General features: G+C 36.9%; 2 protein-coding genes and 1 long non-coding RNA gene across 4 annotated transcripts in view; 1 reads left to right on the top strand and 2 right to left on the bottom strand.

Annotated features, from left to right (window-relative positions):
* The window catches only part of LOC107692000 (urea transporter 2), an 11,640-nt gene extending 9,519 nt beyond the window's left edge, over nucleotides 1-2,121 (top strand). Inside the window, exons 6-8 of the mRNA XM_016490873.1 lie at nucleotides 1,604-1,735; nucleotides 1,811-1,860; nucleotides 1,945-2,121. Coding sequence (XP_016346359.1) covers nucleotides 1,604-1,735; nucleotides 1,811-1,860; nucleotides 1,945-2,121 — 359 coding nt within the window. The remainder of the gene's footprint in view (nucleotides 1-1,603; nucleotides 1,736-1,810; nucleotides 1,861-1,944) is intronic.
* Nucleotides 2,122-3,077: 956 nt separating this feature from the next.
* LOC107691946 (protein O-GlcNAcase-like) overlaps nucleotides 3,078-13,464 on the bottom strand; it is a 17,601-nt gene continuing 7,214 nt past the window's right edge. For both annotated transcript variants that reach the window (XM_016490800.1, XM_016490801.1), the window contains exons 3-17: nucleotides 12,107-12,204; nucleotides 11,376-11,506; nucleotides 11,075-11,246; nucleotides 9,167-9,265; nucleotides 8,785-9,054; nucleotides 8,423-8,509; nucleotides 7,477-7,895; nucleotides 7,158-7,332; nucleotides 6,984-7,040; nucleotides 5,890-5,975; nucleotides 5,636-5,740; nucleotides 5,456-5,547; nucleotides 4,744-4,939; nucleotides 4,470-4,626; nucleotides 3,078-4,377 (exon numbers count right to left, since the gene is read on the bottom strand). In XM_016490800.1, coding sequence (XP_016346286.1) covers nucleotides 4,241-4,377; nucleotides 4,470-4,626; nucleotides 4,744-4,939; nucleotides 5,456-5,547; nucleotides 5,636-5,740; nucleotides 5,890-5,975; nucleotides 6,984-7,040; nucleotides 7,158-7,332; nucleotides 7,477-7,895; nucleotides 8,423-8,509; nucleotides 8,785-9,054; nucleotides 9,167-9,265; nucleotides 11,075-11,246; nucleotides 11,376-11,506; nucleotides 12,107-12,204 — 2,281 coding nt within the window. In that variant the 3' untranslated portion in view covers nucleotides 3,078-4,240. The remainder of the gene's footprint in view (nucleotides 4,378-4,469; nucleotides 4,627-4,743; nucleotides 4,940-5,455; nucleotides 5,548-5,635; nucleotides 5,741-5,889; nucleotides 5,976-6,983; nucleotides 7,041-7,157; nucleotides 7,333-7,476; nucleotides 7,896-8,422; nucleotides 8,510-8,784; nucleotides 9,055-9,166; nucleotides 9,266-11,074; nucleotides 11,247-11,375; nucleotides 11,507-12,106; nucleotides 12,205-13,464) is intronic.
* Nucleotides 9,792-10,320, bottom strand: LOC107691947 (uncharacterized). The gene is made up of 3 exons (XR_001634600.1): nucleotides 10,218-10,320; nucleotides 9,964-10,068; nucleotides 9,792-9,878 (listed from the first exon to the last, which is right to left on the bottom strand). It is a non-coding gene; the product is annotated as an uncharacterized LOC107691947 (long non-coding RNA).

The following is a 13,464-nucleotide window of genomic DNA, read 5'->3' as shown; positions in this document are numbered from 1 at the left end:
CATATTCTTTTAATTACAGTGGCTATAGCATTTCTGTCCTAAAGAAATGGCCAAATATTAAAGATTAAGTGGACATTTGAATGAAATGGTGCTTGGTAAATATTAAACAAGTATTAGATCGGGCAGCAATGTGTAAAAACAATAATCAGGCCGTTGGCGCCCTCTGCAGGCCTTTGTTGTAATGCGTAATGTACATTAGCTCTATTGTTTATAATACATTATGTATTTTAACAGTTTTGTTCAATAAAACCATATGATTTCTTGCTTTTGATACTTTATTTGAACTTATTATTATTGCCTGATTGCTATTATATATGTATTTTTAAAGGCTATTGTTCACTTACATCTCTTTTTATTACCACATATACCACAAAAAAAATTATTATAATTATAGGGCACTATGAAATCCGTTTAATTTCCAAATTGTTTTTTCCATTTAGATTTTTCTATACTCTGTTTTAATGGTTAAATTATATTTTATTAATCAAAAAGCCTGTCTAATTAATTGAGTTTTACAGTTTTATCTTTATCAAATTCTGTTTTCCATTATTTTCTGGATTCCATTTTAATGGTTCCATTAAATTTTAATAATCAAAAGCATCTCCAATTAATTGATTTTATTAAAAAAAAAAAAAATTTTTTTTTTTTCAGAAATACTGCACATTTACATTTTTTCTCCTAAATAAATTCTGGTAAATAACATTTCTGGTAAATACTCCTTTAAAAAGTGTTTTTTATTATAATTTTACTATTAGTAGACTAGAAAACGTGGATATGTTGTCATTCTTACACTATAATACTGAACTTTGATTTCAGTGATTTGGACTATCAAATGGATGCACTTTACTTTTGCTTTAAAAAAAGGATTTCATAGAAATTTGGATTTCATTTGGTTTAATAAAATATAGTTTAATAAAATATTCTTAAGTAAAATTGGTGATTTTTGTGTGGGAAATTAATCGTTTCGATTAATCGATTAATCAATAAATTAGTCAATAGATTAATCGAAATAAAAATAGTCGTTAGTGGCAGCCCTAGTTAGCAAAAGTGCAATTATAAACACGAGTGAATGGATGAGCTTTCCTGTTGAGTATGATCATGATGACATTTATTGTCCCGTTTAGCCTTTTTTTTTAGCAATAGTTGTCTTTATCAAGACAAACAAAAGCTTTCAAAAATAACAGAGTGTAATACTGATGTATTTTATGTCATAGAATAACACATGAAAAAACTGCAGACCTTATTTCAGGCATTTAACCTAAAACCCATTCATAAAACCCATTGACTTCAGGATAATGGAACCGGAGGTTCTAATGCTAACTTGTTTCTGGGTTTGGGCTACAAAAATATGTCATCCCTGCTGCAGCCTATTGCAAATTCGGTCTAAATGATTTTTAACATGCCAGTCTGTTATTGTAGTAATATTTCAGCCCCAAAAGGGCACATAAAACAAAACAAACCAAACCTGTCAAAGTGGGTCGTTCTTGGCCAGAATAAGCTGCAATTTGGACCAGCCATTAGTCTAACACTAGCAAAGCTTTGACCCCCTAAGCCATGGTCAGTAACTGTATAGGACTCAAGTTCTCTCTGTTGCCTTCTGCAGGTCTGTCTATGTCAGTGCAGCACAGCTTTCTGTACTCTGGCCTCTCAGGGTTTAATGGTGCTCTGGGTTGCATGGCCATAGGAGTGTTTTACATACTTAGCTGGAGAACACATCTCTTATCTATTGCAAACGGTGAGTAATGCACAGAAACATCCTTTGTAGTGTTATTTCATTTTTCTACAACTAAATTATTTATTCTCTCTTCAGCCTTGCTTTCAGCTTACACAGACATCGCCTTGAGCAACCTGCTAGGAGTTGTAAGTGAACACACAATTATGCACACTCGGTCCATCATCTCTGTATTCAGCCAGTTTTTGTTTGTTTCCCTCTCACCTGTGCAGTTGGGTCTCCCAGCAAGCAGTTGGGCTGCAACTCTGACAGGCACTCTGATGCTGTTGCTGACAGGAAAAAACCTCAAAGAATACAGAATCCCTACTGGAAAAGTAACCTCGCCAGAACAGAACTTGCACTCACACAAGCAATGGTCTGCGGCCAATACGAATGCAACTGATGTATAGTGTTTACATAAATTCATAGATATATAAATATCCAACTGTGACAGCACATGACATTTTAAAAGAAATTACTACTTTTTTTTAGCAAAGGTGCATTAAATGGATCAAAAGTGACCGTAAAGTATTTTTCGAATGTTACAAAAGATTTCTTTTTCAAATAAATGCTCATCAAAGAATCATGAAAAAATGTATCATGGCTTCCACAAACATATTAAGCAGCACAACTGTTCTCAACATTGATAATATAAATGTTTCTTAAGCACCAAATCAGCATATTACAATGATTTCTGAAGGACCATGAGACATTAAAGACTGGAGTACTGGATTGAAAATTCTGCTGACATCAAAAGGAATCATTTGTATTTTAATACATTAAAATAGAAAAAAAAATTGTATTAATATTTAACAATACTCGTTTTTTTTTTTTTATCAAATGCAGCCAAAACATTAAAAAACTTATCAACCACAGACTTTTGATCTGTAGTGTGTATATAATAAACAGTAGCGTTCTGATGTGTATATCAGAAATTACTAAGGTCATGAAATTAATATAATGTAAATACTTATGGACCATACATACACATAAACAAACAGGAGACCTTTTGCGAGAAAGGAATGGTTTTAATGATGCTGTAAACACGTTTTATTCCATTATTACAAAAACTGCAGTTGTGCTGTACCATAATCCATGAAAAACATTCAATGCAAACAATTTAACATTAAATATTACTATCTAAGCTGAGACCTTTCAGTGTACATATCACAATTCCAACATTAAAACCTGCAGAAATAGTGAAAGTGCTCTAAAATGGATGAAAAGTAAAGTTAGCATGCAAAATCAAATGTCTTTAACCATAAATGTACAAGAACTAGCAAATAATCTCAAATCGGTGAGATTATATCAAACGATATCAAATCAATGGTGCAAAAATAGCAGATTAACTTGATTATGTTTCTTTTATGATTGCCATGGCGATTAAAAAAGGCTATTGGTTAAAGATCAGAAGGCATATTATTGAATGTGTGGACAGACGTGCATACAGTGAGTGTGTGTGTGAAGGGACAAAGAGAGAAGGCTAGAGCTAACAATAATTGAGCCTCTCAGAGTATGTGTGAGAGAAAAAGAGTTCATTCAAAGAAAGAACTATAAAAAGCCCTGCGAGATGCACCATGATTCATCAGTCTTGGGAGGTCAGGGTCCCTTCAGCACACTGGAGGAGCTATTTCATGTCTATTACATCACAATATTCAGGAGTCTGCTTTGTGAGCCTGACCATGTCTGGCTAGGGGAACTTTGTATGTGTGTGCGCTGAATACAAAAGAGAAACATTGTGCTTTTTGCTCCCACATCCATCCATAGCTGCAACACAGACACTCTCAATAAAAAACAGCAAGTTTTAGCATCCCCAACCGCAGAACCAAAAGTTGATGTGAACCAGTAAAAGAGCTCCAAATGCATGGTGCAGCGAGAAAGCAAACTGAATGCTGATTAACGAAGATGAAGCTGTAAACAAGTGATCACTATTAAGTTCTCATTTTGTCCCTAATGTTTTTTCACAAAGCCCCCAACTTTGACCATAAAGCCTAAAGGCCTGTTCACACTAAGTCCAATGTGACTAAATGTCAAGAAATTTTTAAATAGTCACAAAAAGTGCCTACAGACAATCTCTGATAGTCCCACAACTACTTTCAGTGTAAACACATACCGTAAACCTACGTTTCCTACATTTTATTGTGGCTTGTACTATTATAAATAAAATATTCACAAACAAAATATTTTAACAAACAAAACAAATAACAATCAATCTGATGACAAATTTTTTGTTATTCTCTGAAATGCAAATGCCTAAAAAGCCTTCAAAAATTGCAGATCATCATAGTACAATATATTTTTTTTTCATCAGATCTTGGATTTGATTTTGGCATGCAAAATGCATTTCGTTTATTTATTTATTTTGGGTGTGTGGGGGGAATAGACCTTAATGCTTCACCAAAGCACTTTCTAAGCACAACCATTTTTCTAAGCACAACTATAACCACAGCTCCAGCCTCAAACATGGCAACATGTTCATTTGAAATCTGATTTTCTTTCAGCTGGATCCTGTGTGTTTTGGATATTTGCTTATAACAGCCTCCCCAAAACTACACCTTCTCTAGGCCGTGCTTCTCCACGGAGGATTTCCAGAAATCCCAGCTTTGTCAAAAATTCCATCCGTAATCCATCTATAGGCTGGACCTCGCAAAAAACACCCTGTGAACCTGAGGAAGAAAGAGAAATGAAATGCTCAAGGCTAATATCAATGATACTATCAGCCAGTCTGGAAACATGCTTAAAATCAGCGTTAGTTCACCGTTAGCTTTGAGGGCCGTTAGCAGGGCTGTGAGGAGGCTACGACTGACACTACAATCCACCAGTTCAGGAAGAGCCTCAAGCCTGAGCTGAGATGGGAAATGATACAGCAGGGAGTCTGGATAGTCCTGTTCTTCATGGAAATACAGCAGCGCCTCCTAGGGGTTTGGAGGAGAAAGTGCAATTCAAGCCATGTCAGGATTAGATGTTACTATTGCACCATTTTAAAAGTACTGCATAATAAGTGTGGTTGTGTGTTTAGCTTTAACTCTTACCTTTGTTGCAGTATGTCCACTCGCTCCATGGGGGCGTGAAGGATATTTGTCCCTCATAGCAGGTAGCCAGGTGGCCTGACATCGTTTGGCAAAGGAGCGGACATCCAGAATACCCACAGCGCACCCACATACACCCAGTTCATCCTCCAGAACCAAGCTGTACTCTGGGCACAAGGCCAGAGATGCACCCAGACACCTGAAACACAAACACACACCAGAAAGAGGCTGATATTTCTCATATACCTCAGGACTGCAAAACATTAAGGAATTACATTTTAGTACAACCTCCTGTTTTTCTTGTATTTTCTTAAAGAATGTGTTTTCCCTTTATATACAGTACCATTCAAATGTTTGGGGTTGATACAGTTTTTTAATGTTTTAGAAAAACGTCTGCCAAGGCTGCATTTATTAGTAAAAATAGCAATATTGTGAAATATTGTTAACATTTTTAATTCATATTTTATTTTAATATATTTTTAAATTAAATGTATTCCTGTAATGGCAGGTCTGATTGTTCAGCAGCCATTATTCCAGTCTTCAGTGTCACTTTTTTTTTTTGTTGTAACATTATAAATGTCTTTACTGTCACTTCATCTCAGGAATCAGTGACAATGAGAAGATATAGTTTGTGCTCAGATGGAAGCATCTACTGAACAATAAACATCAGAACATTTTATATAGGGGCTGTGATATGCTTGAGAGCAATTCTTGCCTGTCCCCAATGAAATCTGGATGGGAGATGGCAGCATCCTGGCTCCCTTTACCCCTCTGATGCAACTGACGCACCATTCGGTACAGCTCCACCTAGAGTTGTGGGGGAAAAAAACAATGAGAAGAGTCAGAAATGGGTAATGAGATCGAGTCAATTGGTTACCAAGTGTGCTCGAGTCACCTTGTCTTTTTGCTGGAATGGCCGTATATTATAAAGTCGAGAGGTGGGGAACAGAGGGGGAGGGTGACTGAACAACTCAGTGCTGGTCCCCATAGGCAGAAGCATCTGATTCACACCAACACCAGAGGCAGACAAAACAAGAACAAGACAGGAAAAGATCAAGGAGACTGTGAAAAAACTGCAACAAATCAATCTGGCCCTTTAACCTAATCTAATGTCATTTGTAACTGAATCATTGATTATATCATTCTTACCTGCACCTCTCCAGATAGTCCTCCTTTAAACACCCATGGCTCTGCCTCCACGCCATGGAGCTCCGCCCCTGAAGAAGCCCCACACCCTGTGAACAATTCCAAACATCAAGAGTGCCAATCCACTGCAGGAACCAGTAGGTTTAAACCAGGGGTGCCCAAACTCGGTCCTGGAGGGCCGGTGTCCTGCAGAGTTTAGCTCCGACTTGCCTCAACACACCTGCCTTCAAGTTTCTAGTATGCCTAGTAAGAGCTTGATTAGCTGGTTCAGGTGTGTTTAATTGGGGTTGGAGCTAAACTCTTCAGGACACCGGCCCTCCAGGACCGAGTTTGGGCACCCCTGGTTTAAACAAATCATTTTGTGTTACTTAACTGTGAACACATTCAAATGTGTCATATTTCAGTTGGTTCCAAGACAGATTTTAATGTGTTTGACACTAATGTGACATTTTTTGATGTGCCATATTTTTGATGAACCATATTTGAACATACTACTGTTTGAATACACTACTGTTCAAAAGCTTGGAGTTGGTAATTTTTTTTTATATTTTTGAATTGGTCACTAAGGCTGCATTTATTTGATATAAAATAAAAACAGCAATATTGTGAAACATTATTACAAATTACAATCACTTTTTTTCCTGTTTTCATATATCTGCAAATCTAATTTATGCCTGTGATTGCAAAGCTATGATATGCTCATTTGGTGCTCAAAAAACATTTTTATATTATTATCAATGTTAAAAACAGCTATGCTGCTTAATCATAAAGGTTTGTTTTCCAAAACTCTTTATTGAATAGAATGTTGGACAGAAATAATGTTTTGCAACATTATGTCACTTTTGATCAATTTTATGCACCCCTGCTAAATAGAAGTCTTTTTTTAATTTCTTTAAAAAAAATCTTACTAAAAACAGTCATTTGAAAAGCAGTGTAAACTAACATGAATCAGATTTGAGAGCTGCAGCACAGCACAACATTTCTGAACATTTCTACATTTCTTTCTTTTCTTCACACAAAGCTAGTATAGACTTCAGAAAACTAAATATGAAGAAATTAATATGCTACAGTGTATAGGATGTATGTTTAACACTCACAGTGGAAGCAGTTCTTCCAGGAGCCTAGTGGAGAACCTTCACTCAGTATACGTCCCTCTGTGAAAGGAAATATGCTTGTGAGAAGATGGGAGATGAGTTCCTCACTTTTTATTTATCACATGAGGGGAAAAGGCCTACATGAGAAGACAAGATCATCCCTACTGTCTCTCTCACCTAGCCAGCAGATGAAAGCCTTGGCCACCAGCAGGGTGTTTCTCAAGTCCCAGATGTAAGGGTAAAGGTCGTAGAGAACAGCCCTATTGATGCTGTTCACAACGGCACCGTGCAGTAAAGCCACATCATCACACGCAGCCAGGAAACGGCCCGCACGGTCCCGCCATTCCTCTACCTGAGAGAGCAAAAATGAACAACAAAAACCTCAACCAAATACCACTTTCATGATGAATCATTACTATAATCTCTCAATATCATCAACTTTATTATAAACAAATCAAATGACAAGTGAATTAATAGTGAATAAGGATCTTTTCACCTTCTGTGGCGAGGCCTTCTTGCCATTGCCATTCACACTGACGCAGTGACAGTTGGCTTTGAGCCATGTGAGGTCCTGCAGCAGATTCTGAGCAGGTGGTCCATGTTCATGAGGCAGGTAGTACAGGCCTACAAGCAACTGGACCTGGGCCTCGCTGAGAGGAACCCTCCCAGAACACAATCCCCTTCTAGAGGTCTTTTCATGGCTGAAGCTCCTGGAGACCTGGTCCTCCCCAGCTTTCAGATCCTGGCTCATAAGAGGGTCTGCTGGGATTTCATCGCTAGCGAGAGCCCCTGTGCTCCGGGAAGAGGTTATGGGACATTTGGGCTGGGCTCCACGTTGCTTGTCTGAGCTATCAGAGGACTTTGATTTAACAGAGAGCATTAAGGGCTTGAGGTCTGTTGGCCTCACTTGACGTCCTAAAAGAAACAGTGAGCAATAATTGGACACAAAATTCGATTCGTGTCAGCACTTACAACAGATTCTTTGTGACAATAATCAATAATCAGTTAATAATCAATTAAAACTCAAGAAAATTAGCTGAAATAAAATAAGTTTAAGTACCAAAATTAGTTAAATAAATAATAAACAGAAATTAAAGCTCAAAAGAAATATATATATATATTAAAAAAAACACAATACAACTAATAAAAGACAAAAGCAAATAACATTACTAAACTTTAAACTAAAAGGAAAATGAAAATAAAAATAAAATATATAAAAATATAAAAAATAAAAGCTAGTTACAAATATTACTAATTACTATAAATAGCACTAAAAATGTTCATAAAATAATAAAATGTTAATAAAAATGTTTTCAGTCATTATTACATTTTATGAAATAACAAATAAACATTTTCATATATTTAATGTACATAAATCACTTTTCAAATTTACAAATAAATTTGAGTTTTTTTTTTTTAATAGATGTTTCAGGATGCTTTACCAGGCTGCAGAGGAAGGCTGAGCTCCTTCATCCAGCCTTGCAAGGCAGATGACAACGCTCTATCCACACTATAGGCCTCTTCATTTCCTACAGAGGTTATACTAGGTCAGCAAGGGGCAGAATATTTCTTTATACTCCTATTGAGTGCTTCTGTATGTTTGTTCATTCAGTGTTTAAACGCTCTATGTTTTTACATTAATGAATTTACAGTAGCAGATGCTTTTATACAAAACAACTTACATTCCATTCAAGATATACATTTGATCAGATTTTGCATGCCCTGGGAATCAATCTCATAATCTTAACATATCTACATCCATACTACAATATTTAAGCCTCTCTATCCTCCATTCTGCTCTCACCTTTCCCCTCCTCCTTTCCTTCTTTATACCAGCTTCCCAGGGTATGCAGAGGGATGAAATTGGCTTCAAATTCGCAGTTTGGATTTAGCAGCAGACCCCTCAGATGGGCCCTGAGTCCAGGGGGGCGGCCCTTAAAAGGCCCCAGGAAGACACGTCGGGAGTCATAATCATTAGCATGAAGGTTGTCCCAAATGAGGGGTGGCCTTCGAAGCACCGATTGGACCTCAGCTAGTGATTCAGGACTCAGTTCCCGTGATATCACCTTATTTCCTATAGGAGAATGATGTGACCAAATATGTGAATGTTAGAAGTATGGTTTCTGTAACAAACTGACACTCAGTGAGTGTGAATTTTTTAAGGACACACTGAAAATGTATCTCACCGGTCCAGATGACAGAGATGCCAGGGAGAAGATCCTCCCCAATTGTCAGCAGGTAGGCAGACTTTGACACGCTAGGAGTGCACAGAGAACTACAGTACTCTAGAGAGAAAAGAAATAACAGCACAGTACTGTTTGGGGGAAAGAATGAGAGAACAATGTAAGAAAAGGCACAGAGAATGACAATGAGGTTTGAAGATGGGTAGTGTCAGATCATCCAAAATGTAGATCAATTTATTTCTTCATTGAAACGGATTTGGAGAAGTTTACCATTATTGCATTACATCACTTAGAAAAACGTCTGCCAAGGCTGCATTTATTAGTAAAAATAGCAATATTGTGAAATATTGTTAACATTTTTAATTCATATTTTATTTTAATATATTTTTAAATTAAATGTATTCCTGTAATGGCAGGTCTGATTGTTCAGCAGCCATTATTCCAGTCTTCAGTGTCACTTTTTTTTTTTGTTGTAACATTATAAATGTCTTTACTGTCACTTCATCTCAGGAATCAGTGACAATGAGAAGATATAGTTTGTGCTCAGATGGAAGCATCTACTGAACAATAAACATCAGAACATTTTATATAGGGGCTGTGATATGCTTGAGAGCAATTCTTGCCTGTCCCCAATGAAATCTGGATGGGAGATGGCAGCATCCTGGCTCCCTTTACCCCTCTGATGCAACTGACGCACCATTCGGTACAGCTCCACCTAGAGTTGTGGAAAAAACAATGATTAGAGTCATAAATGTATAATGAGATGTTAATCAATGGGTTAACAAGTGTGCTTGAGTCACCTTGTCTTTTTGCTGGAATGGCCGTATATTATAAAGTCGAGAGGTGGGGAACAGAGGGGGAGGGTGACTGAACAACTCAGTGCTGGTCCCCATAGGCAGAAGCATCTGATTCACACCAACACCAGAGGCAGACAAAACAAGAACAAGACAGGAAAAGATCAAGGAGACTGTGAAAAAACTGCAACAAATCAATCTGGCCCTTTAACCTAATCTAATGTCATTTGTAACTGAATCATTGATTATATCATTCTTACCTGCACCTCTCCAGATAGTCCTCCTTTAAACACCCATGGCTCTGCCTCCACGCCATGGAGCTCCGCCCCTGAAGAAGCCCCACACCCTGTGAACAATTCCAAACATCAAGAGTGCCAATCCACTGCAGGAACCAGTACATCACTTGCTCACCAATGGATCCTCTGTAGTGAATGGGTGCCATCAGAATGAGAGTCCAAACAGCTGATAAAAGCATCACAATAATCCACAAGTAATCTATGCAACTCCAGTCCATCAAATAATGTCTTGTAAAGTAAAAGTTGTGTGTTTGTATTAAACAAGTCCATCATTAAGGCATTTTTAACTTCAAATCATTGCTTCCTCAAGTCTAGTCTGAATCAGGAGAGAAATATGCAGAGATCAAGCACTGCTCACAAGCGAAAACCATACAAAACTGTTCTAAACAAATATGTTGGTGAATTTTGATGTGAGAGGACAAAAGGGGATTAGTATAGATTATGGATTATGGATATTTTGGCCAGAAGCTATAGTTTAAAGTGAAATGCCTCAATGAATTATTTGTTTCTTACACAGTTTTTACTTCACAAGATGTTAATTGATGGACTGGACTCGCTGTTTGGACTCTCATTCTGGCGGCACCCATTCACTGCAGAGGGTCCATTTGTGAACAAGTGACGTAATGCTAAATTTCTCCAAATCTTATGAAGAAACAAACTCTTGTACATCTTGGATAGCCTGAGGGTTAATAGATCTTAAGCCGATTTACATTTTTGTTTGAACTATTCCTTTAAGGTAACATTTAGTAAATGTGTCACTTTATTAAACTGATTTTTGCTCTGTAATGAACTAAGCTTGACATATTTATGTATTAGCTTACCAGTGGGACAGAATAGGAAGACAGGTGGGTCCCCCAGGAAACGGAAGATCTCATTGGCCACGGTAACCTGGGCGTGAGCGAATGAGGAAAAGGCCTCTGTATCTGACTGGCACATGGAGTGATCAATGTCATCAAATAGGAGGGCAAAAGCCTGACAGCCCAGGTCTGACACCTAGTGGAGAAATAGTGGCATTCATGAACTAACACATATTAGTCAGACAGAACAACAGTTGTGCAAATGTGTCTTTGATCACAAGAAAGCGCGATGAAAATGAGAGGGAGATGTAGTGAGTTTGCTTACTTGTCTGAGTTTGCGTTTAAGCAGTGTGAGGTCACAAGAGCTGGAGAAGACGATGTCCTGACCCGGAGAAAGACCGTATACAAATGTCAGACCCCTCGACTCTGCCTCACACACCAAAGCGGTTAACTGAGCTGGAGACAGTGACAGAAAGATGGAGAGAGAATGAAAACGTGAAAGGTTTTCAGGTGTGATACGGCCCTAAAAACACAGAAATATAGTGCCACAATGGTGCCACAAATACCATACGAGAATCACACTATTTTCTAACAATACTCATGAGTCGTTATTTGTTATACTGAATGCAGGCAAAAATGTATCATTTTATATAGTTAATTATCTGAAAAAGGCATTTGGGTTAAGATATGAAAGCCTAACACACAGCAGCAGCTCACACCAATAACTGAATGCCATATAATGGTAAAATATAATTTGTGTTTGTATAATAATACGATTAGGTGCCATTTAGGAATTTTGTTCTTAGAAATACATTTTAACAATCTCTGCTAAGACGACCAAGCATTTATATTCTGATTGCTCAGATTATGTTTTCTAGATATTAATATTTTTGGGACGTAACAGGCAGTAATAATAAAAAATAATGAAAGCCTTTAGCTATACAAAGATCAGTAAATGAAATTAAAATAGACAGATTAAATAAACACTTTAACCCAGTGCTTCTATATACTGTAATCTGAAATATCTAAATACTGGGTATAAATAAATACACATACCCTCTTCCTCTGCTGAATAAACCTCCCTCCACAGTAACCTGTGCTTCAGATCATCTTTAGGACCATACAGATATGTGTTCAAACTCCACATCTGCATCCTGAAAGGGACAATAGGGAACAGGTGCATTAAGAGACAAATCATATCAGTGGATTTTCAATCATGTTTTGAGAATATTGTGTAAGAAGAGAACAAGGCACAGGAGGGAGAAAGAGAGAGAGAGAGACAGGCAGAAAATAGAGACATTCATTGATCTTGTATCATTAATAATATAAGGGGATGCATTTCCTGCAGGGAATGAGTGTGAGTTTAACAACAGCAAAAGGTCGATTCCTCTGCAGAGGAAAAAAGTGAATGGTCTGCCCCTCTATGAATTTCAACCTATTTATGAACAAAAACAGTTTAACTGCAGTGTGATATTTGAGTGTTGTTCTTAATATAATAATTACGGTCGCAATGACAATGGCCTCTAAATAAATATTAAATGAAGACCATGATTACTGCACAAAATGCGCACTATTACCAATACAGAGATTTAACTTGAACTTTCAAGTCCCATGGGAACTTTTGTGATGTAAAGGTCAAATTAAAACATTAAGAAATCTTGAGAACTTCTTACCATGCTTTTATAATTTATTTTTGCTTCTTTTTTTTTTTAAATGGCTTTAAGATTTTATTGCTGCATCCATGCCCCAGATTAATTAACAATTTTACAATCTACATAATGAGTGAAGTAATCCTTTTGCAATTTTCCCTTTAAAAATATCAAAAGTTATTATACTTGGTAACCAACATGTCAATGTGGAGTAAATTCCATAATGTAAAATATCAAATAAAAGAGCTGAATTACAATATCAATATGACTAAAATATAGATATTTGAATTATGCATAGTGTAGAATCAAGTTGTACATTTGCCAAAATTATTGTAAAAAATATTATTTAAATCTACTAAGCAAACTGGCACTGTAGTGGTAATCATGATGTTTAGCCTATATAGCGTTGGACATTGCTAGTGGACATTAAATAAACTAGCGTGAAAACTAGTGTTGAAAGTGTTATAGGAGTTTATTTTCTAAAACTCAACAAGACAAGTACTCTAGACTACTGTGGTCTGTAAGATGATTGTTTCAGAGGATGGGTTTCTTCCAGATTAACGTCTTAATCAAGATCTCAGACAAAAACTGAGTTAACTATACATGAAATATTACATCTTTGCCTACCATAGAATGAGTGTGTCTGTGTGTGCGTCTCAGGAGAAAAGCAGACTCCCTAAATAGATTGAGGCTAGTGCTTGTCTAAAATATTAAAGAACCTCGCCAAAGGTTAACCTCAAGCAAGCGTGTGCACACACTCACTCA

Source organism: Sinocyclocheilus anshuiensis, unplaced genomic scaffold (genome assembly GCF_001515605.1).
Source record: "Sinocyclocheilus anshuiensis isolate Anshui unplaced genomic scaffold, SAMN03320099.WGS_v1.1 scaffold426, whole genome shotgun sequence".
Taxonomy (NCBI): domain Eukaryota; kingdom Metazoa; phylum Chordata; class Actinopteri; order Cypriniformes; family Cyprinidae; genus Sinocyclocheilus; species Sinocyclocheilus anshuiensis.
This window is presented reverse-complemented; position numbering and strand designations above follow the sequence as displayed.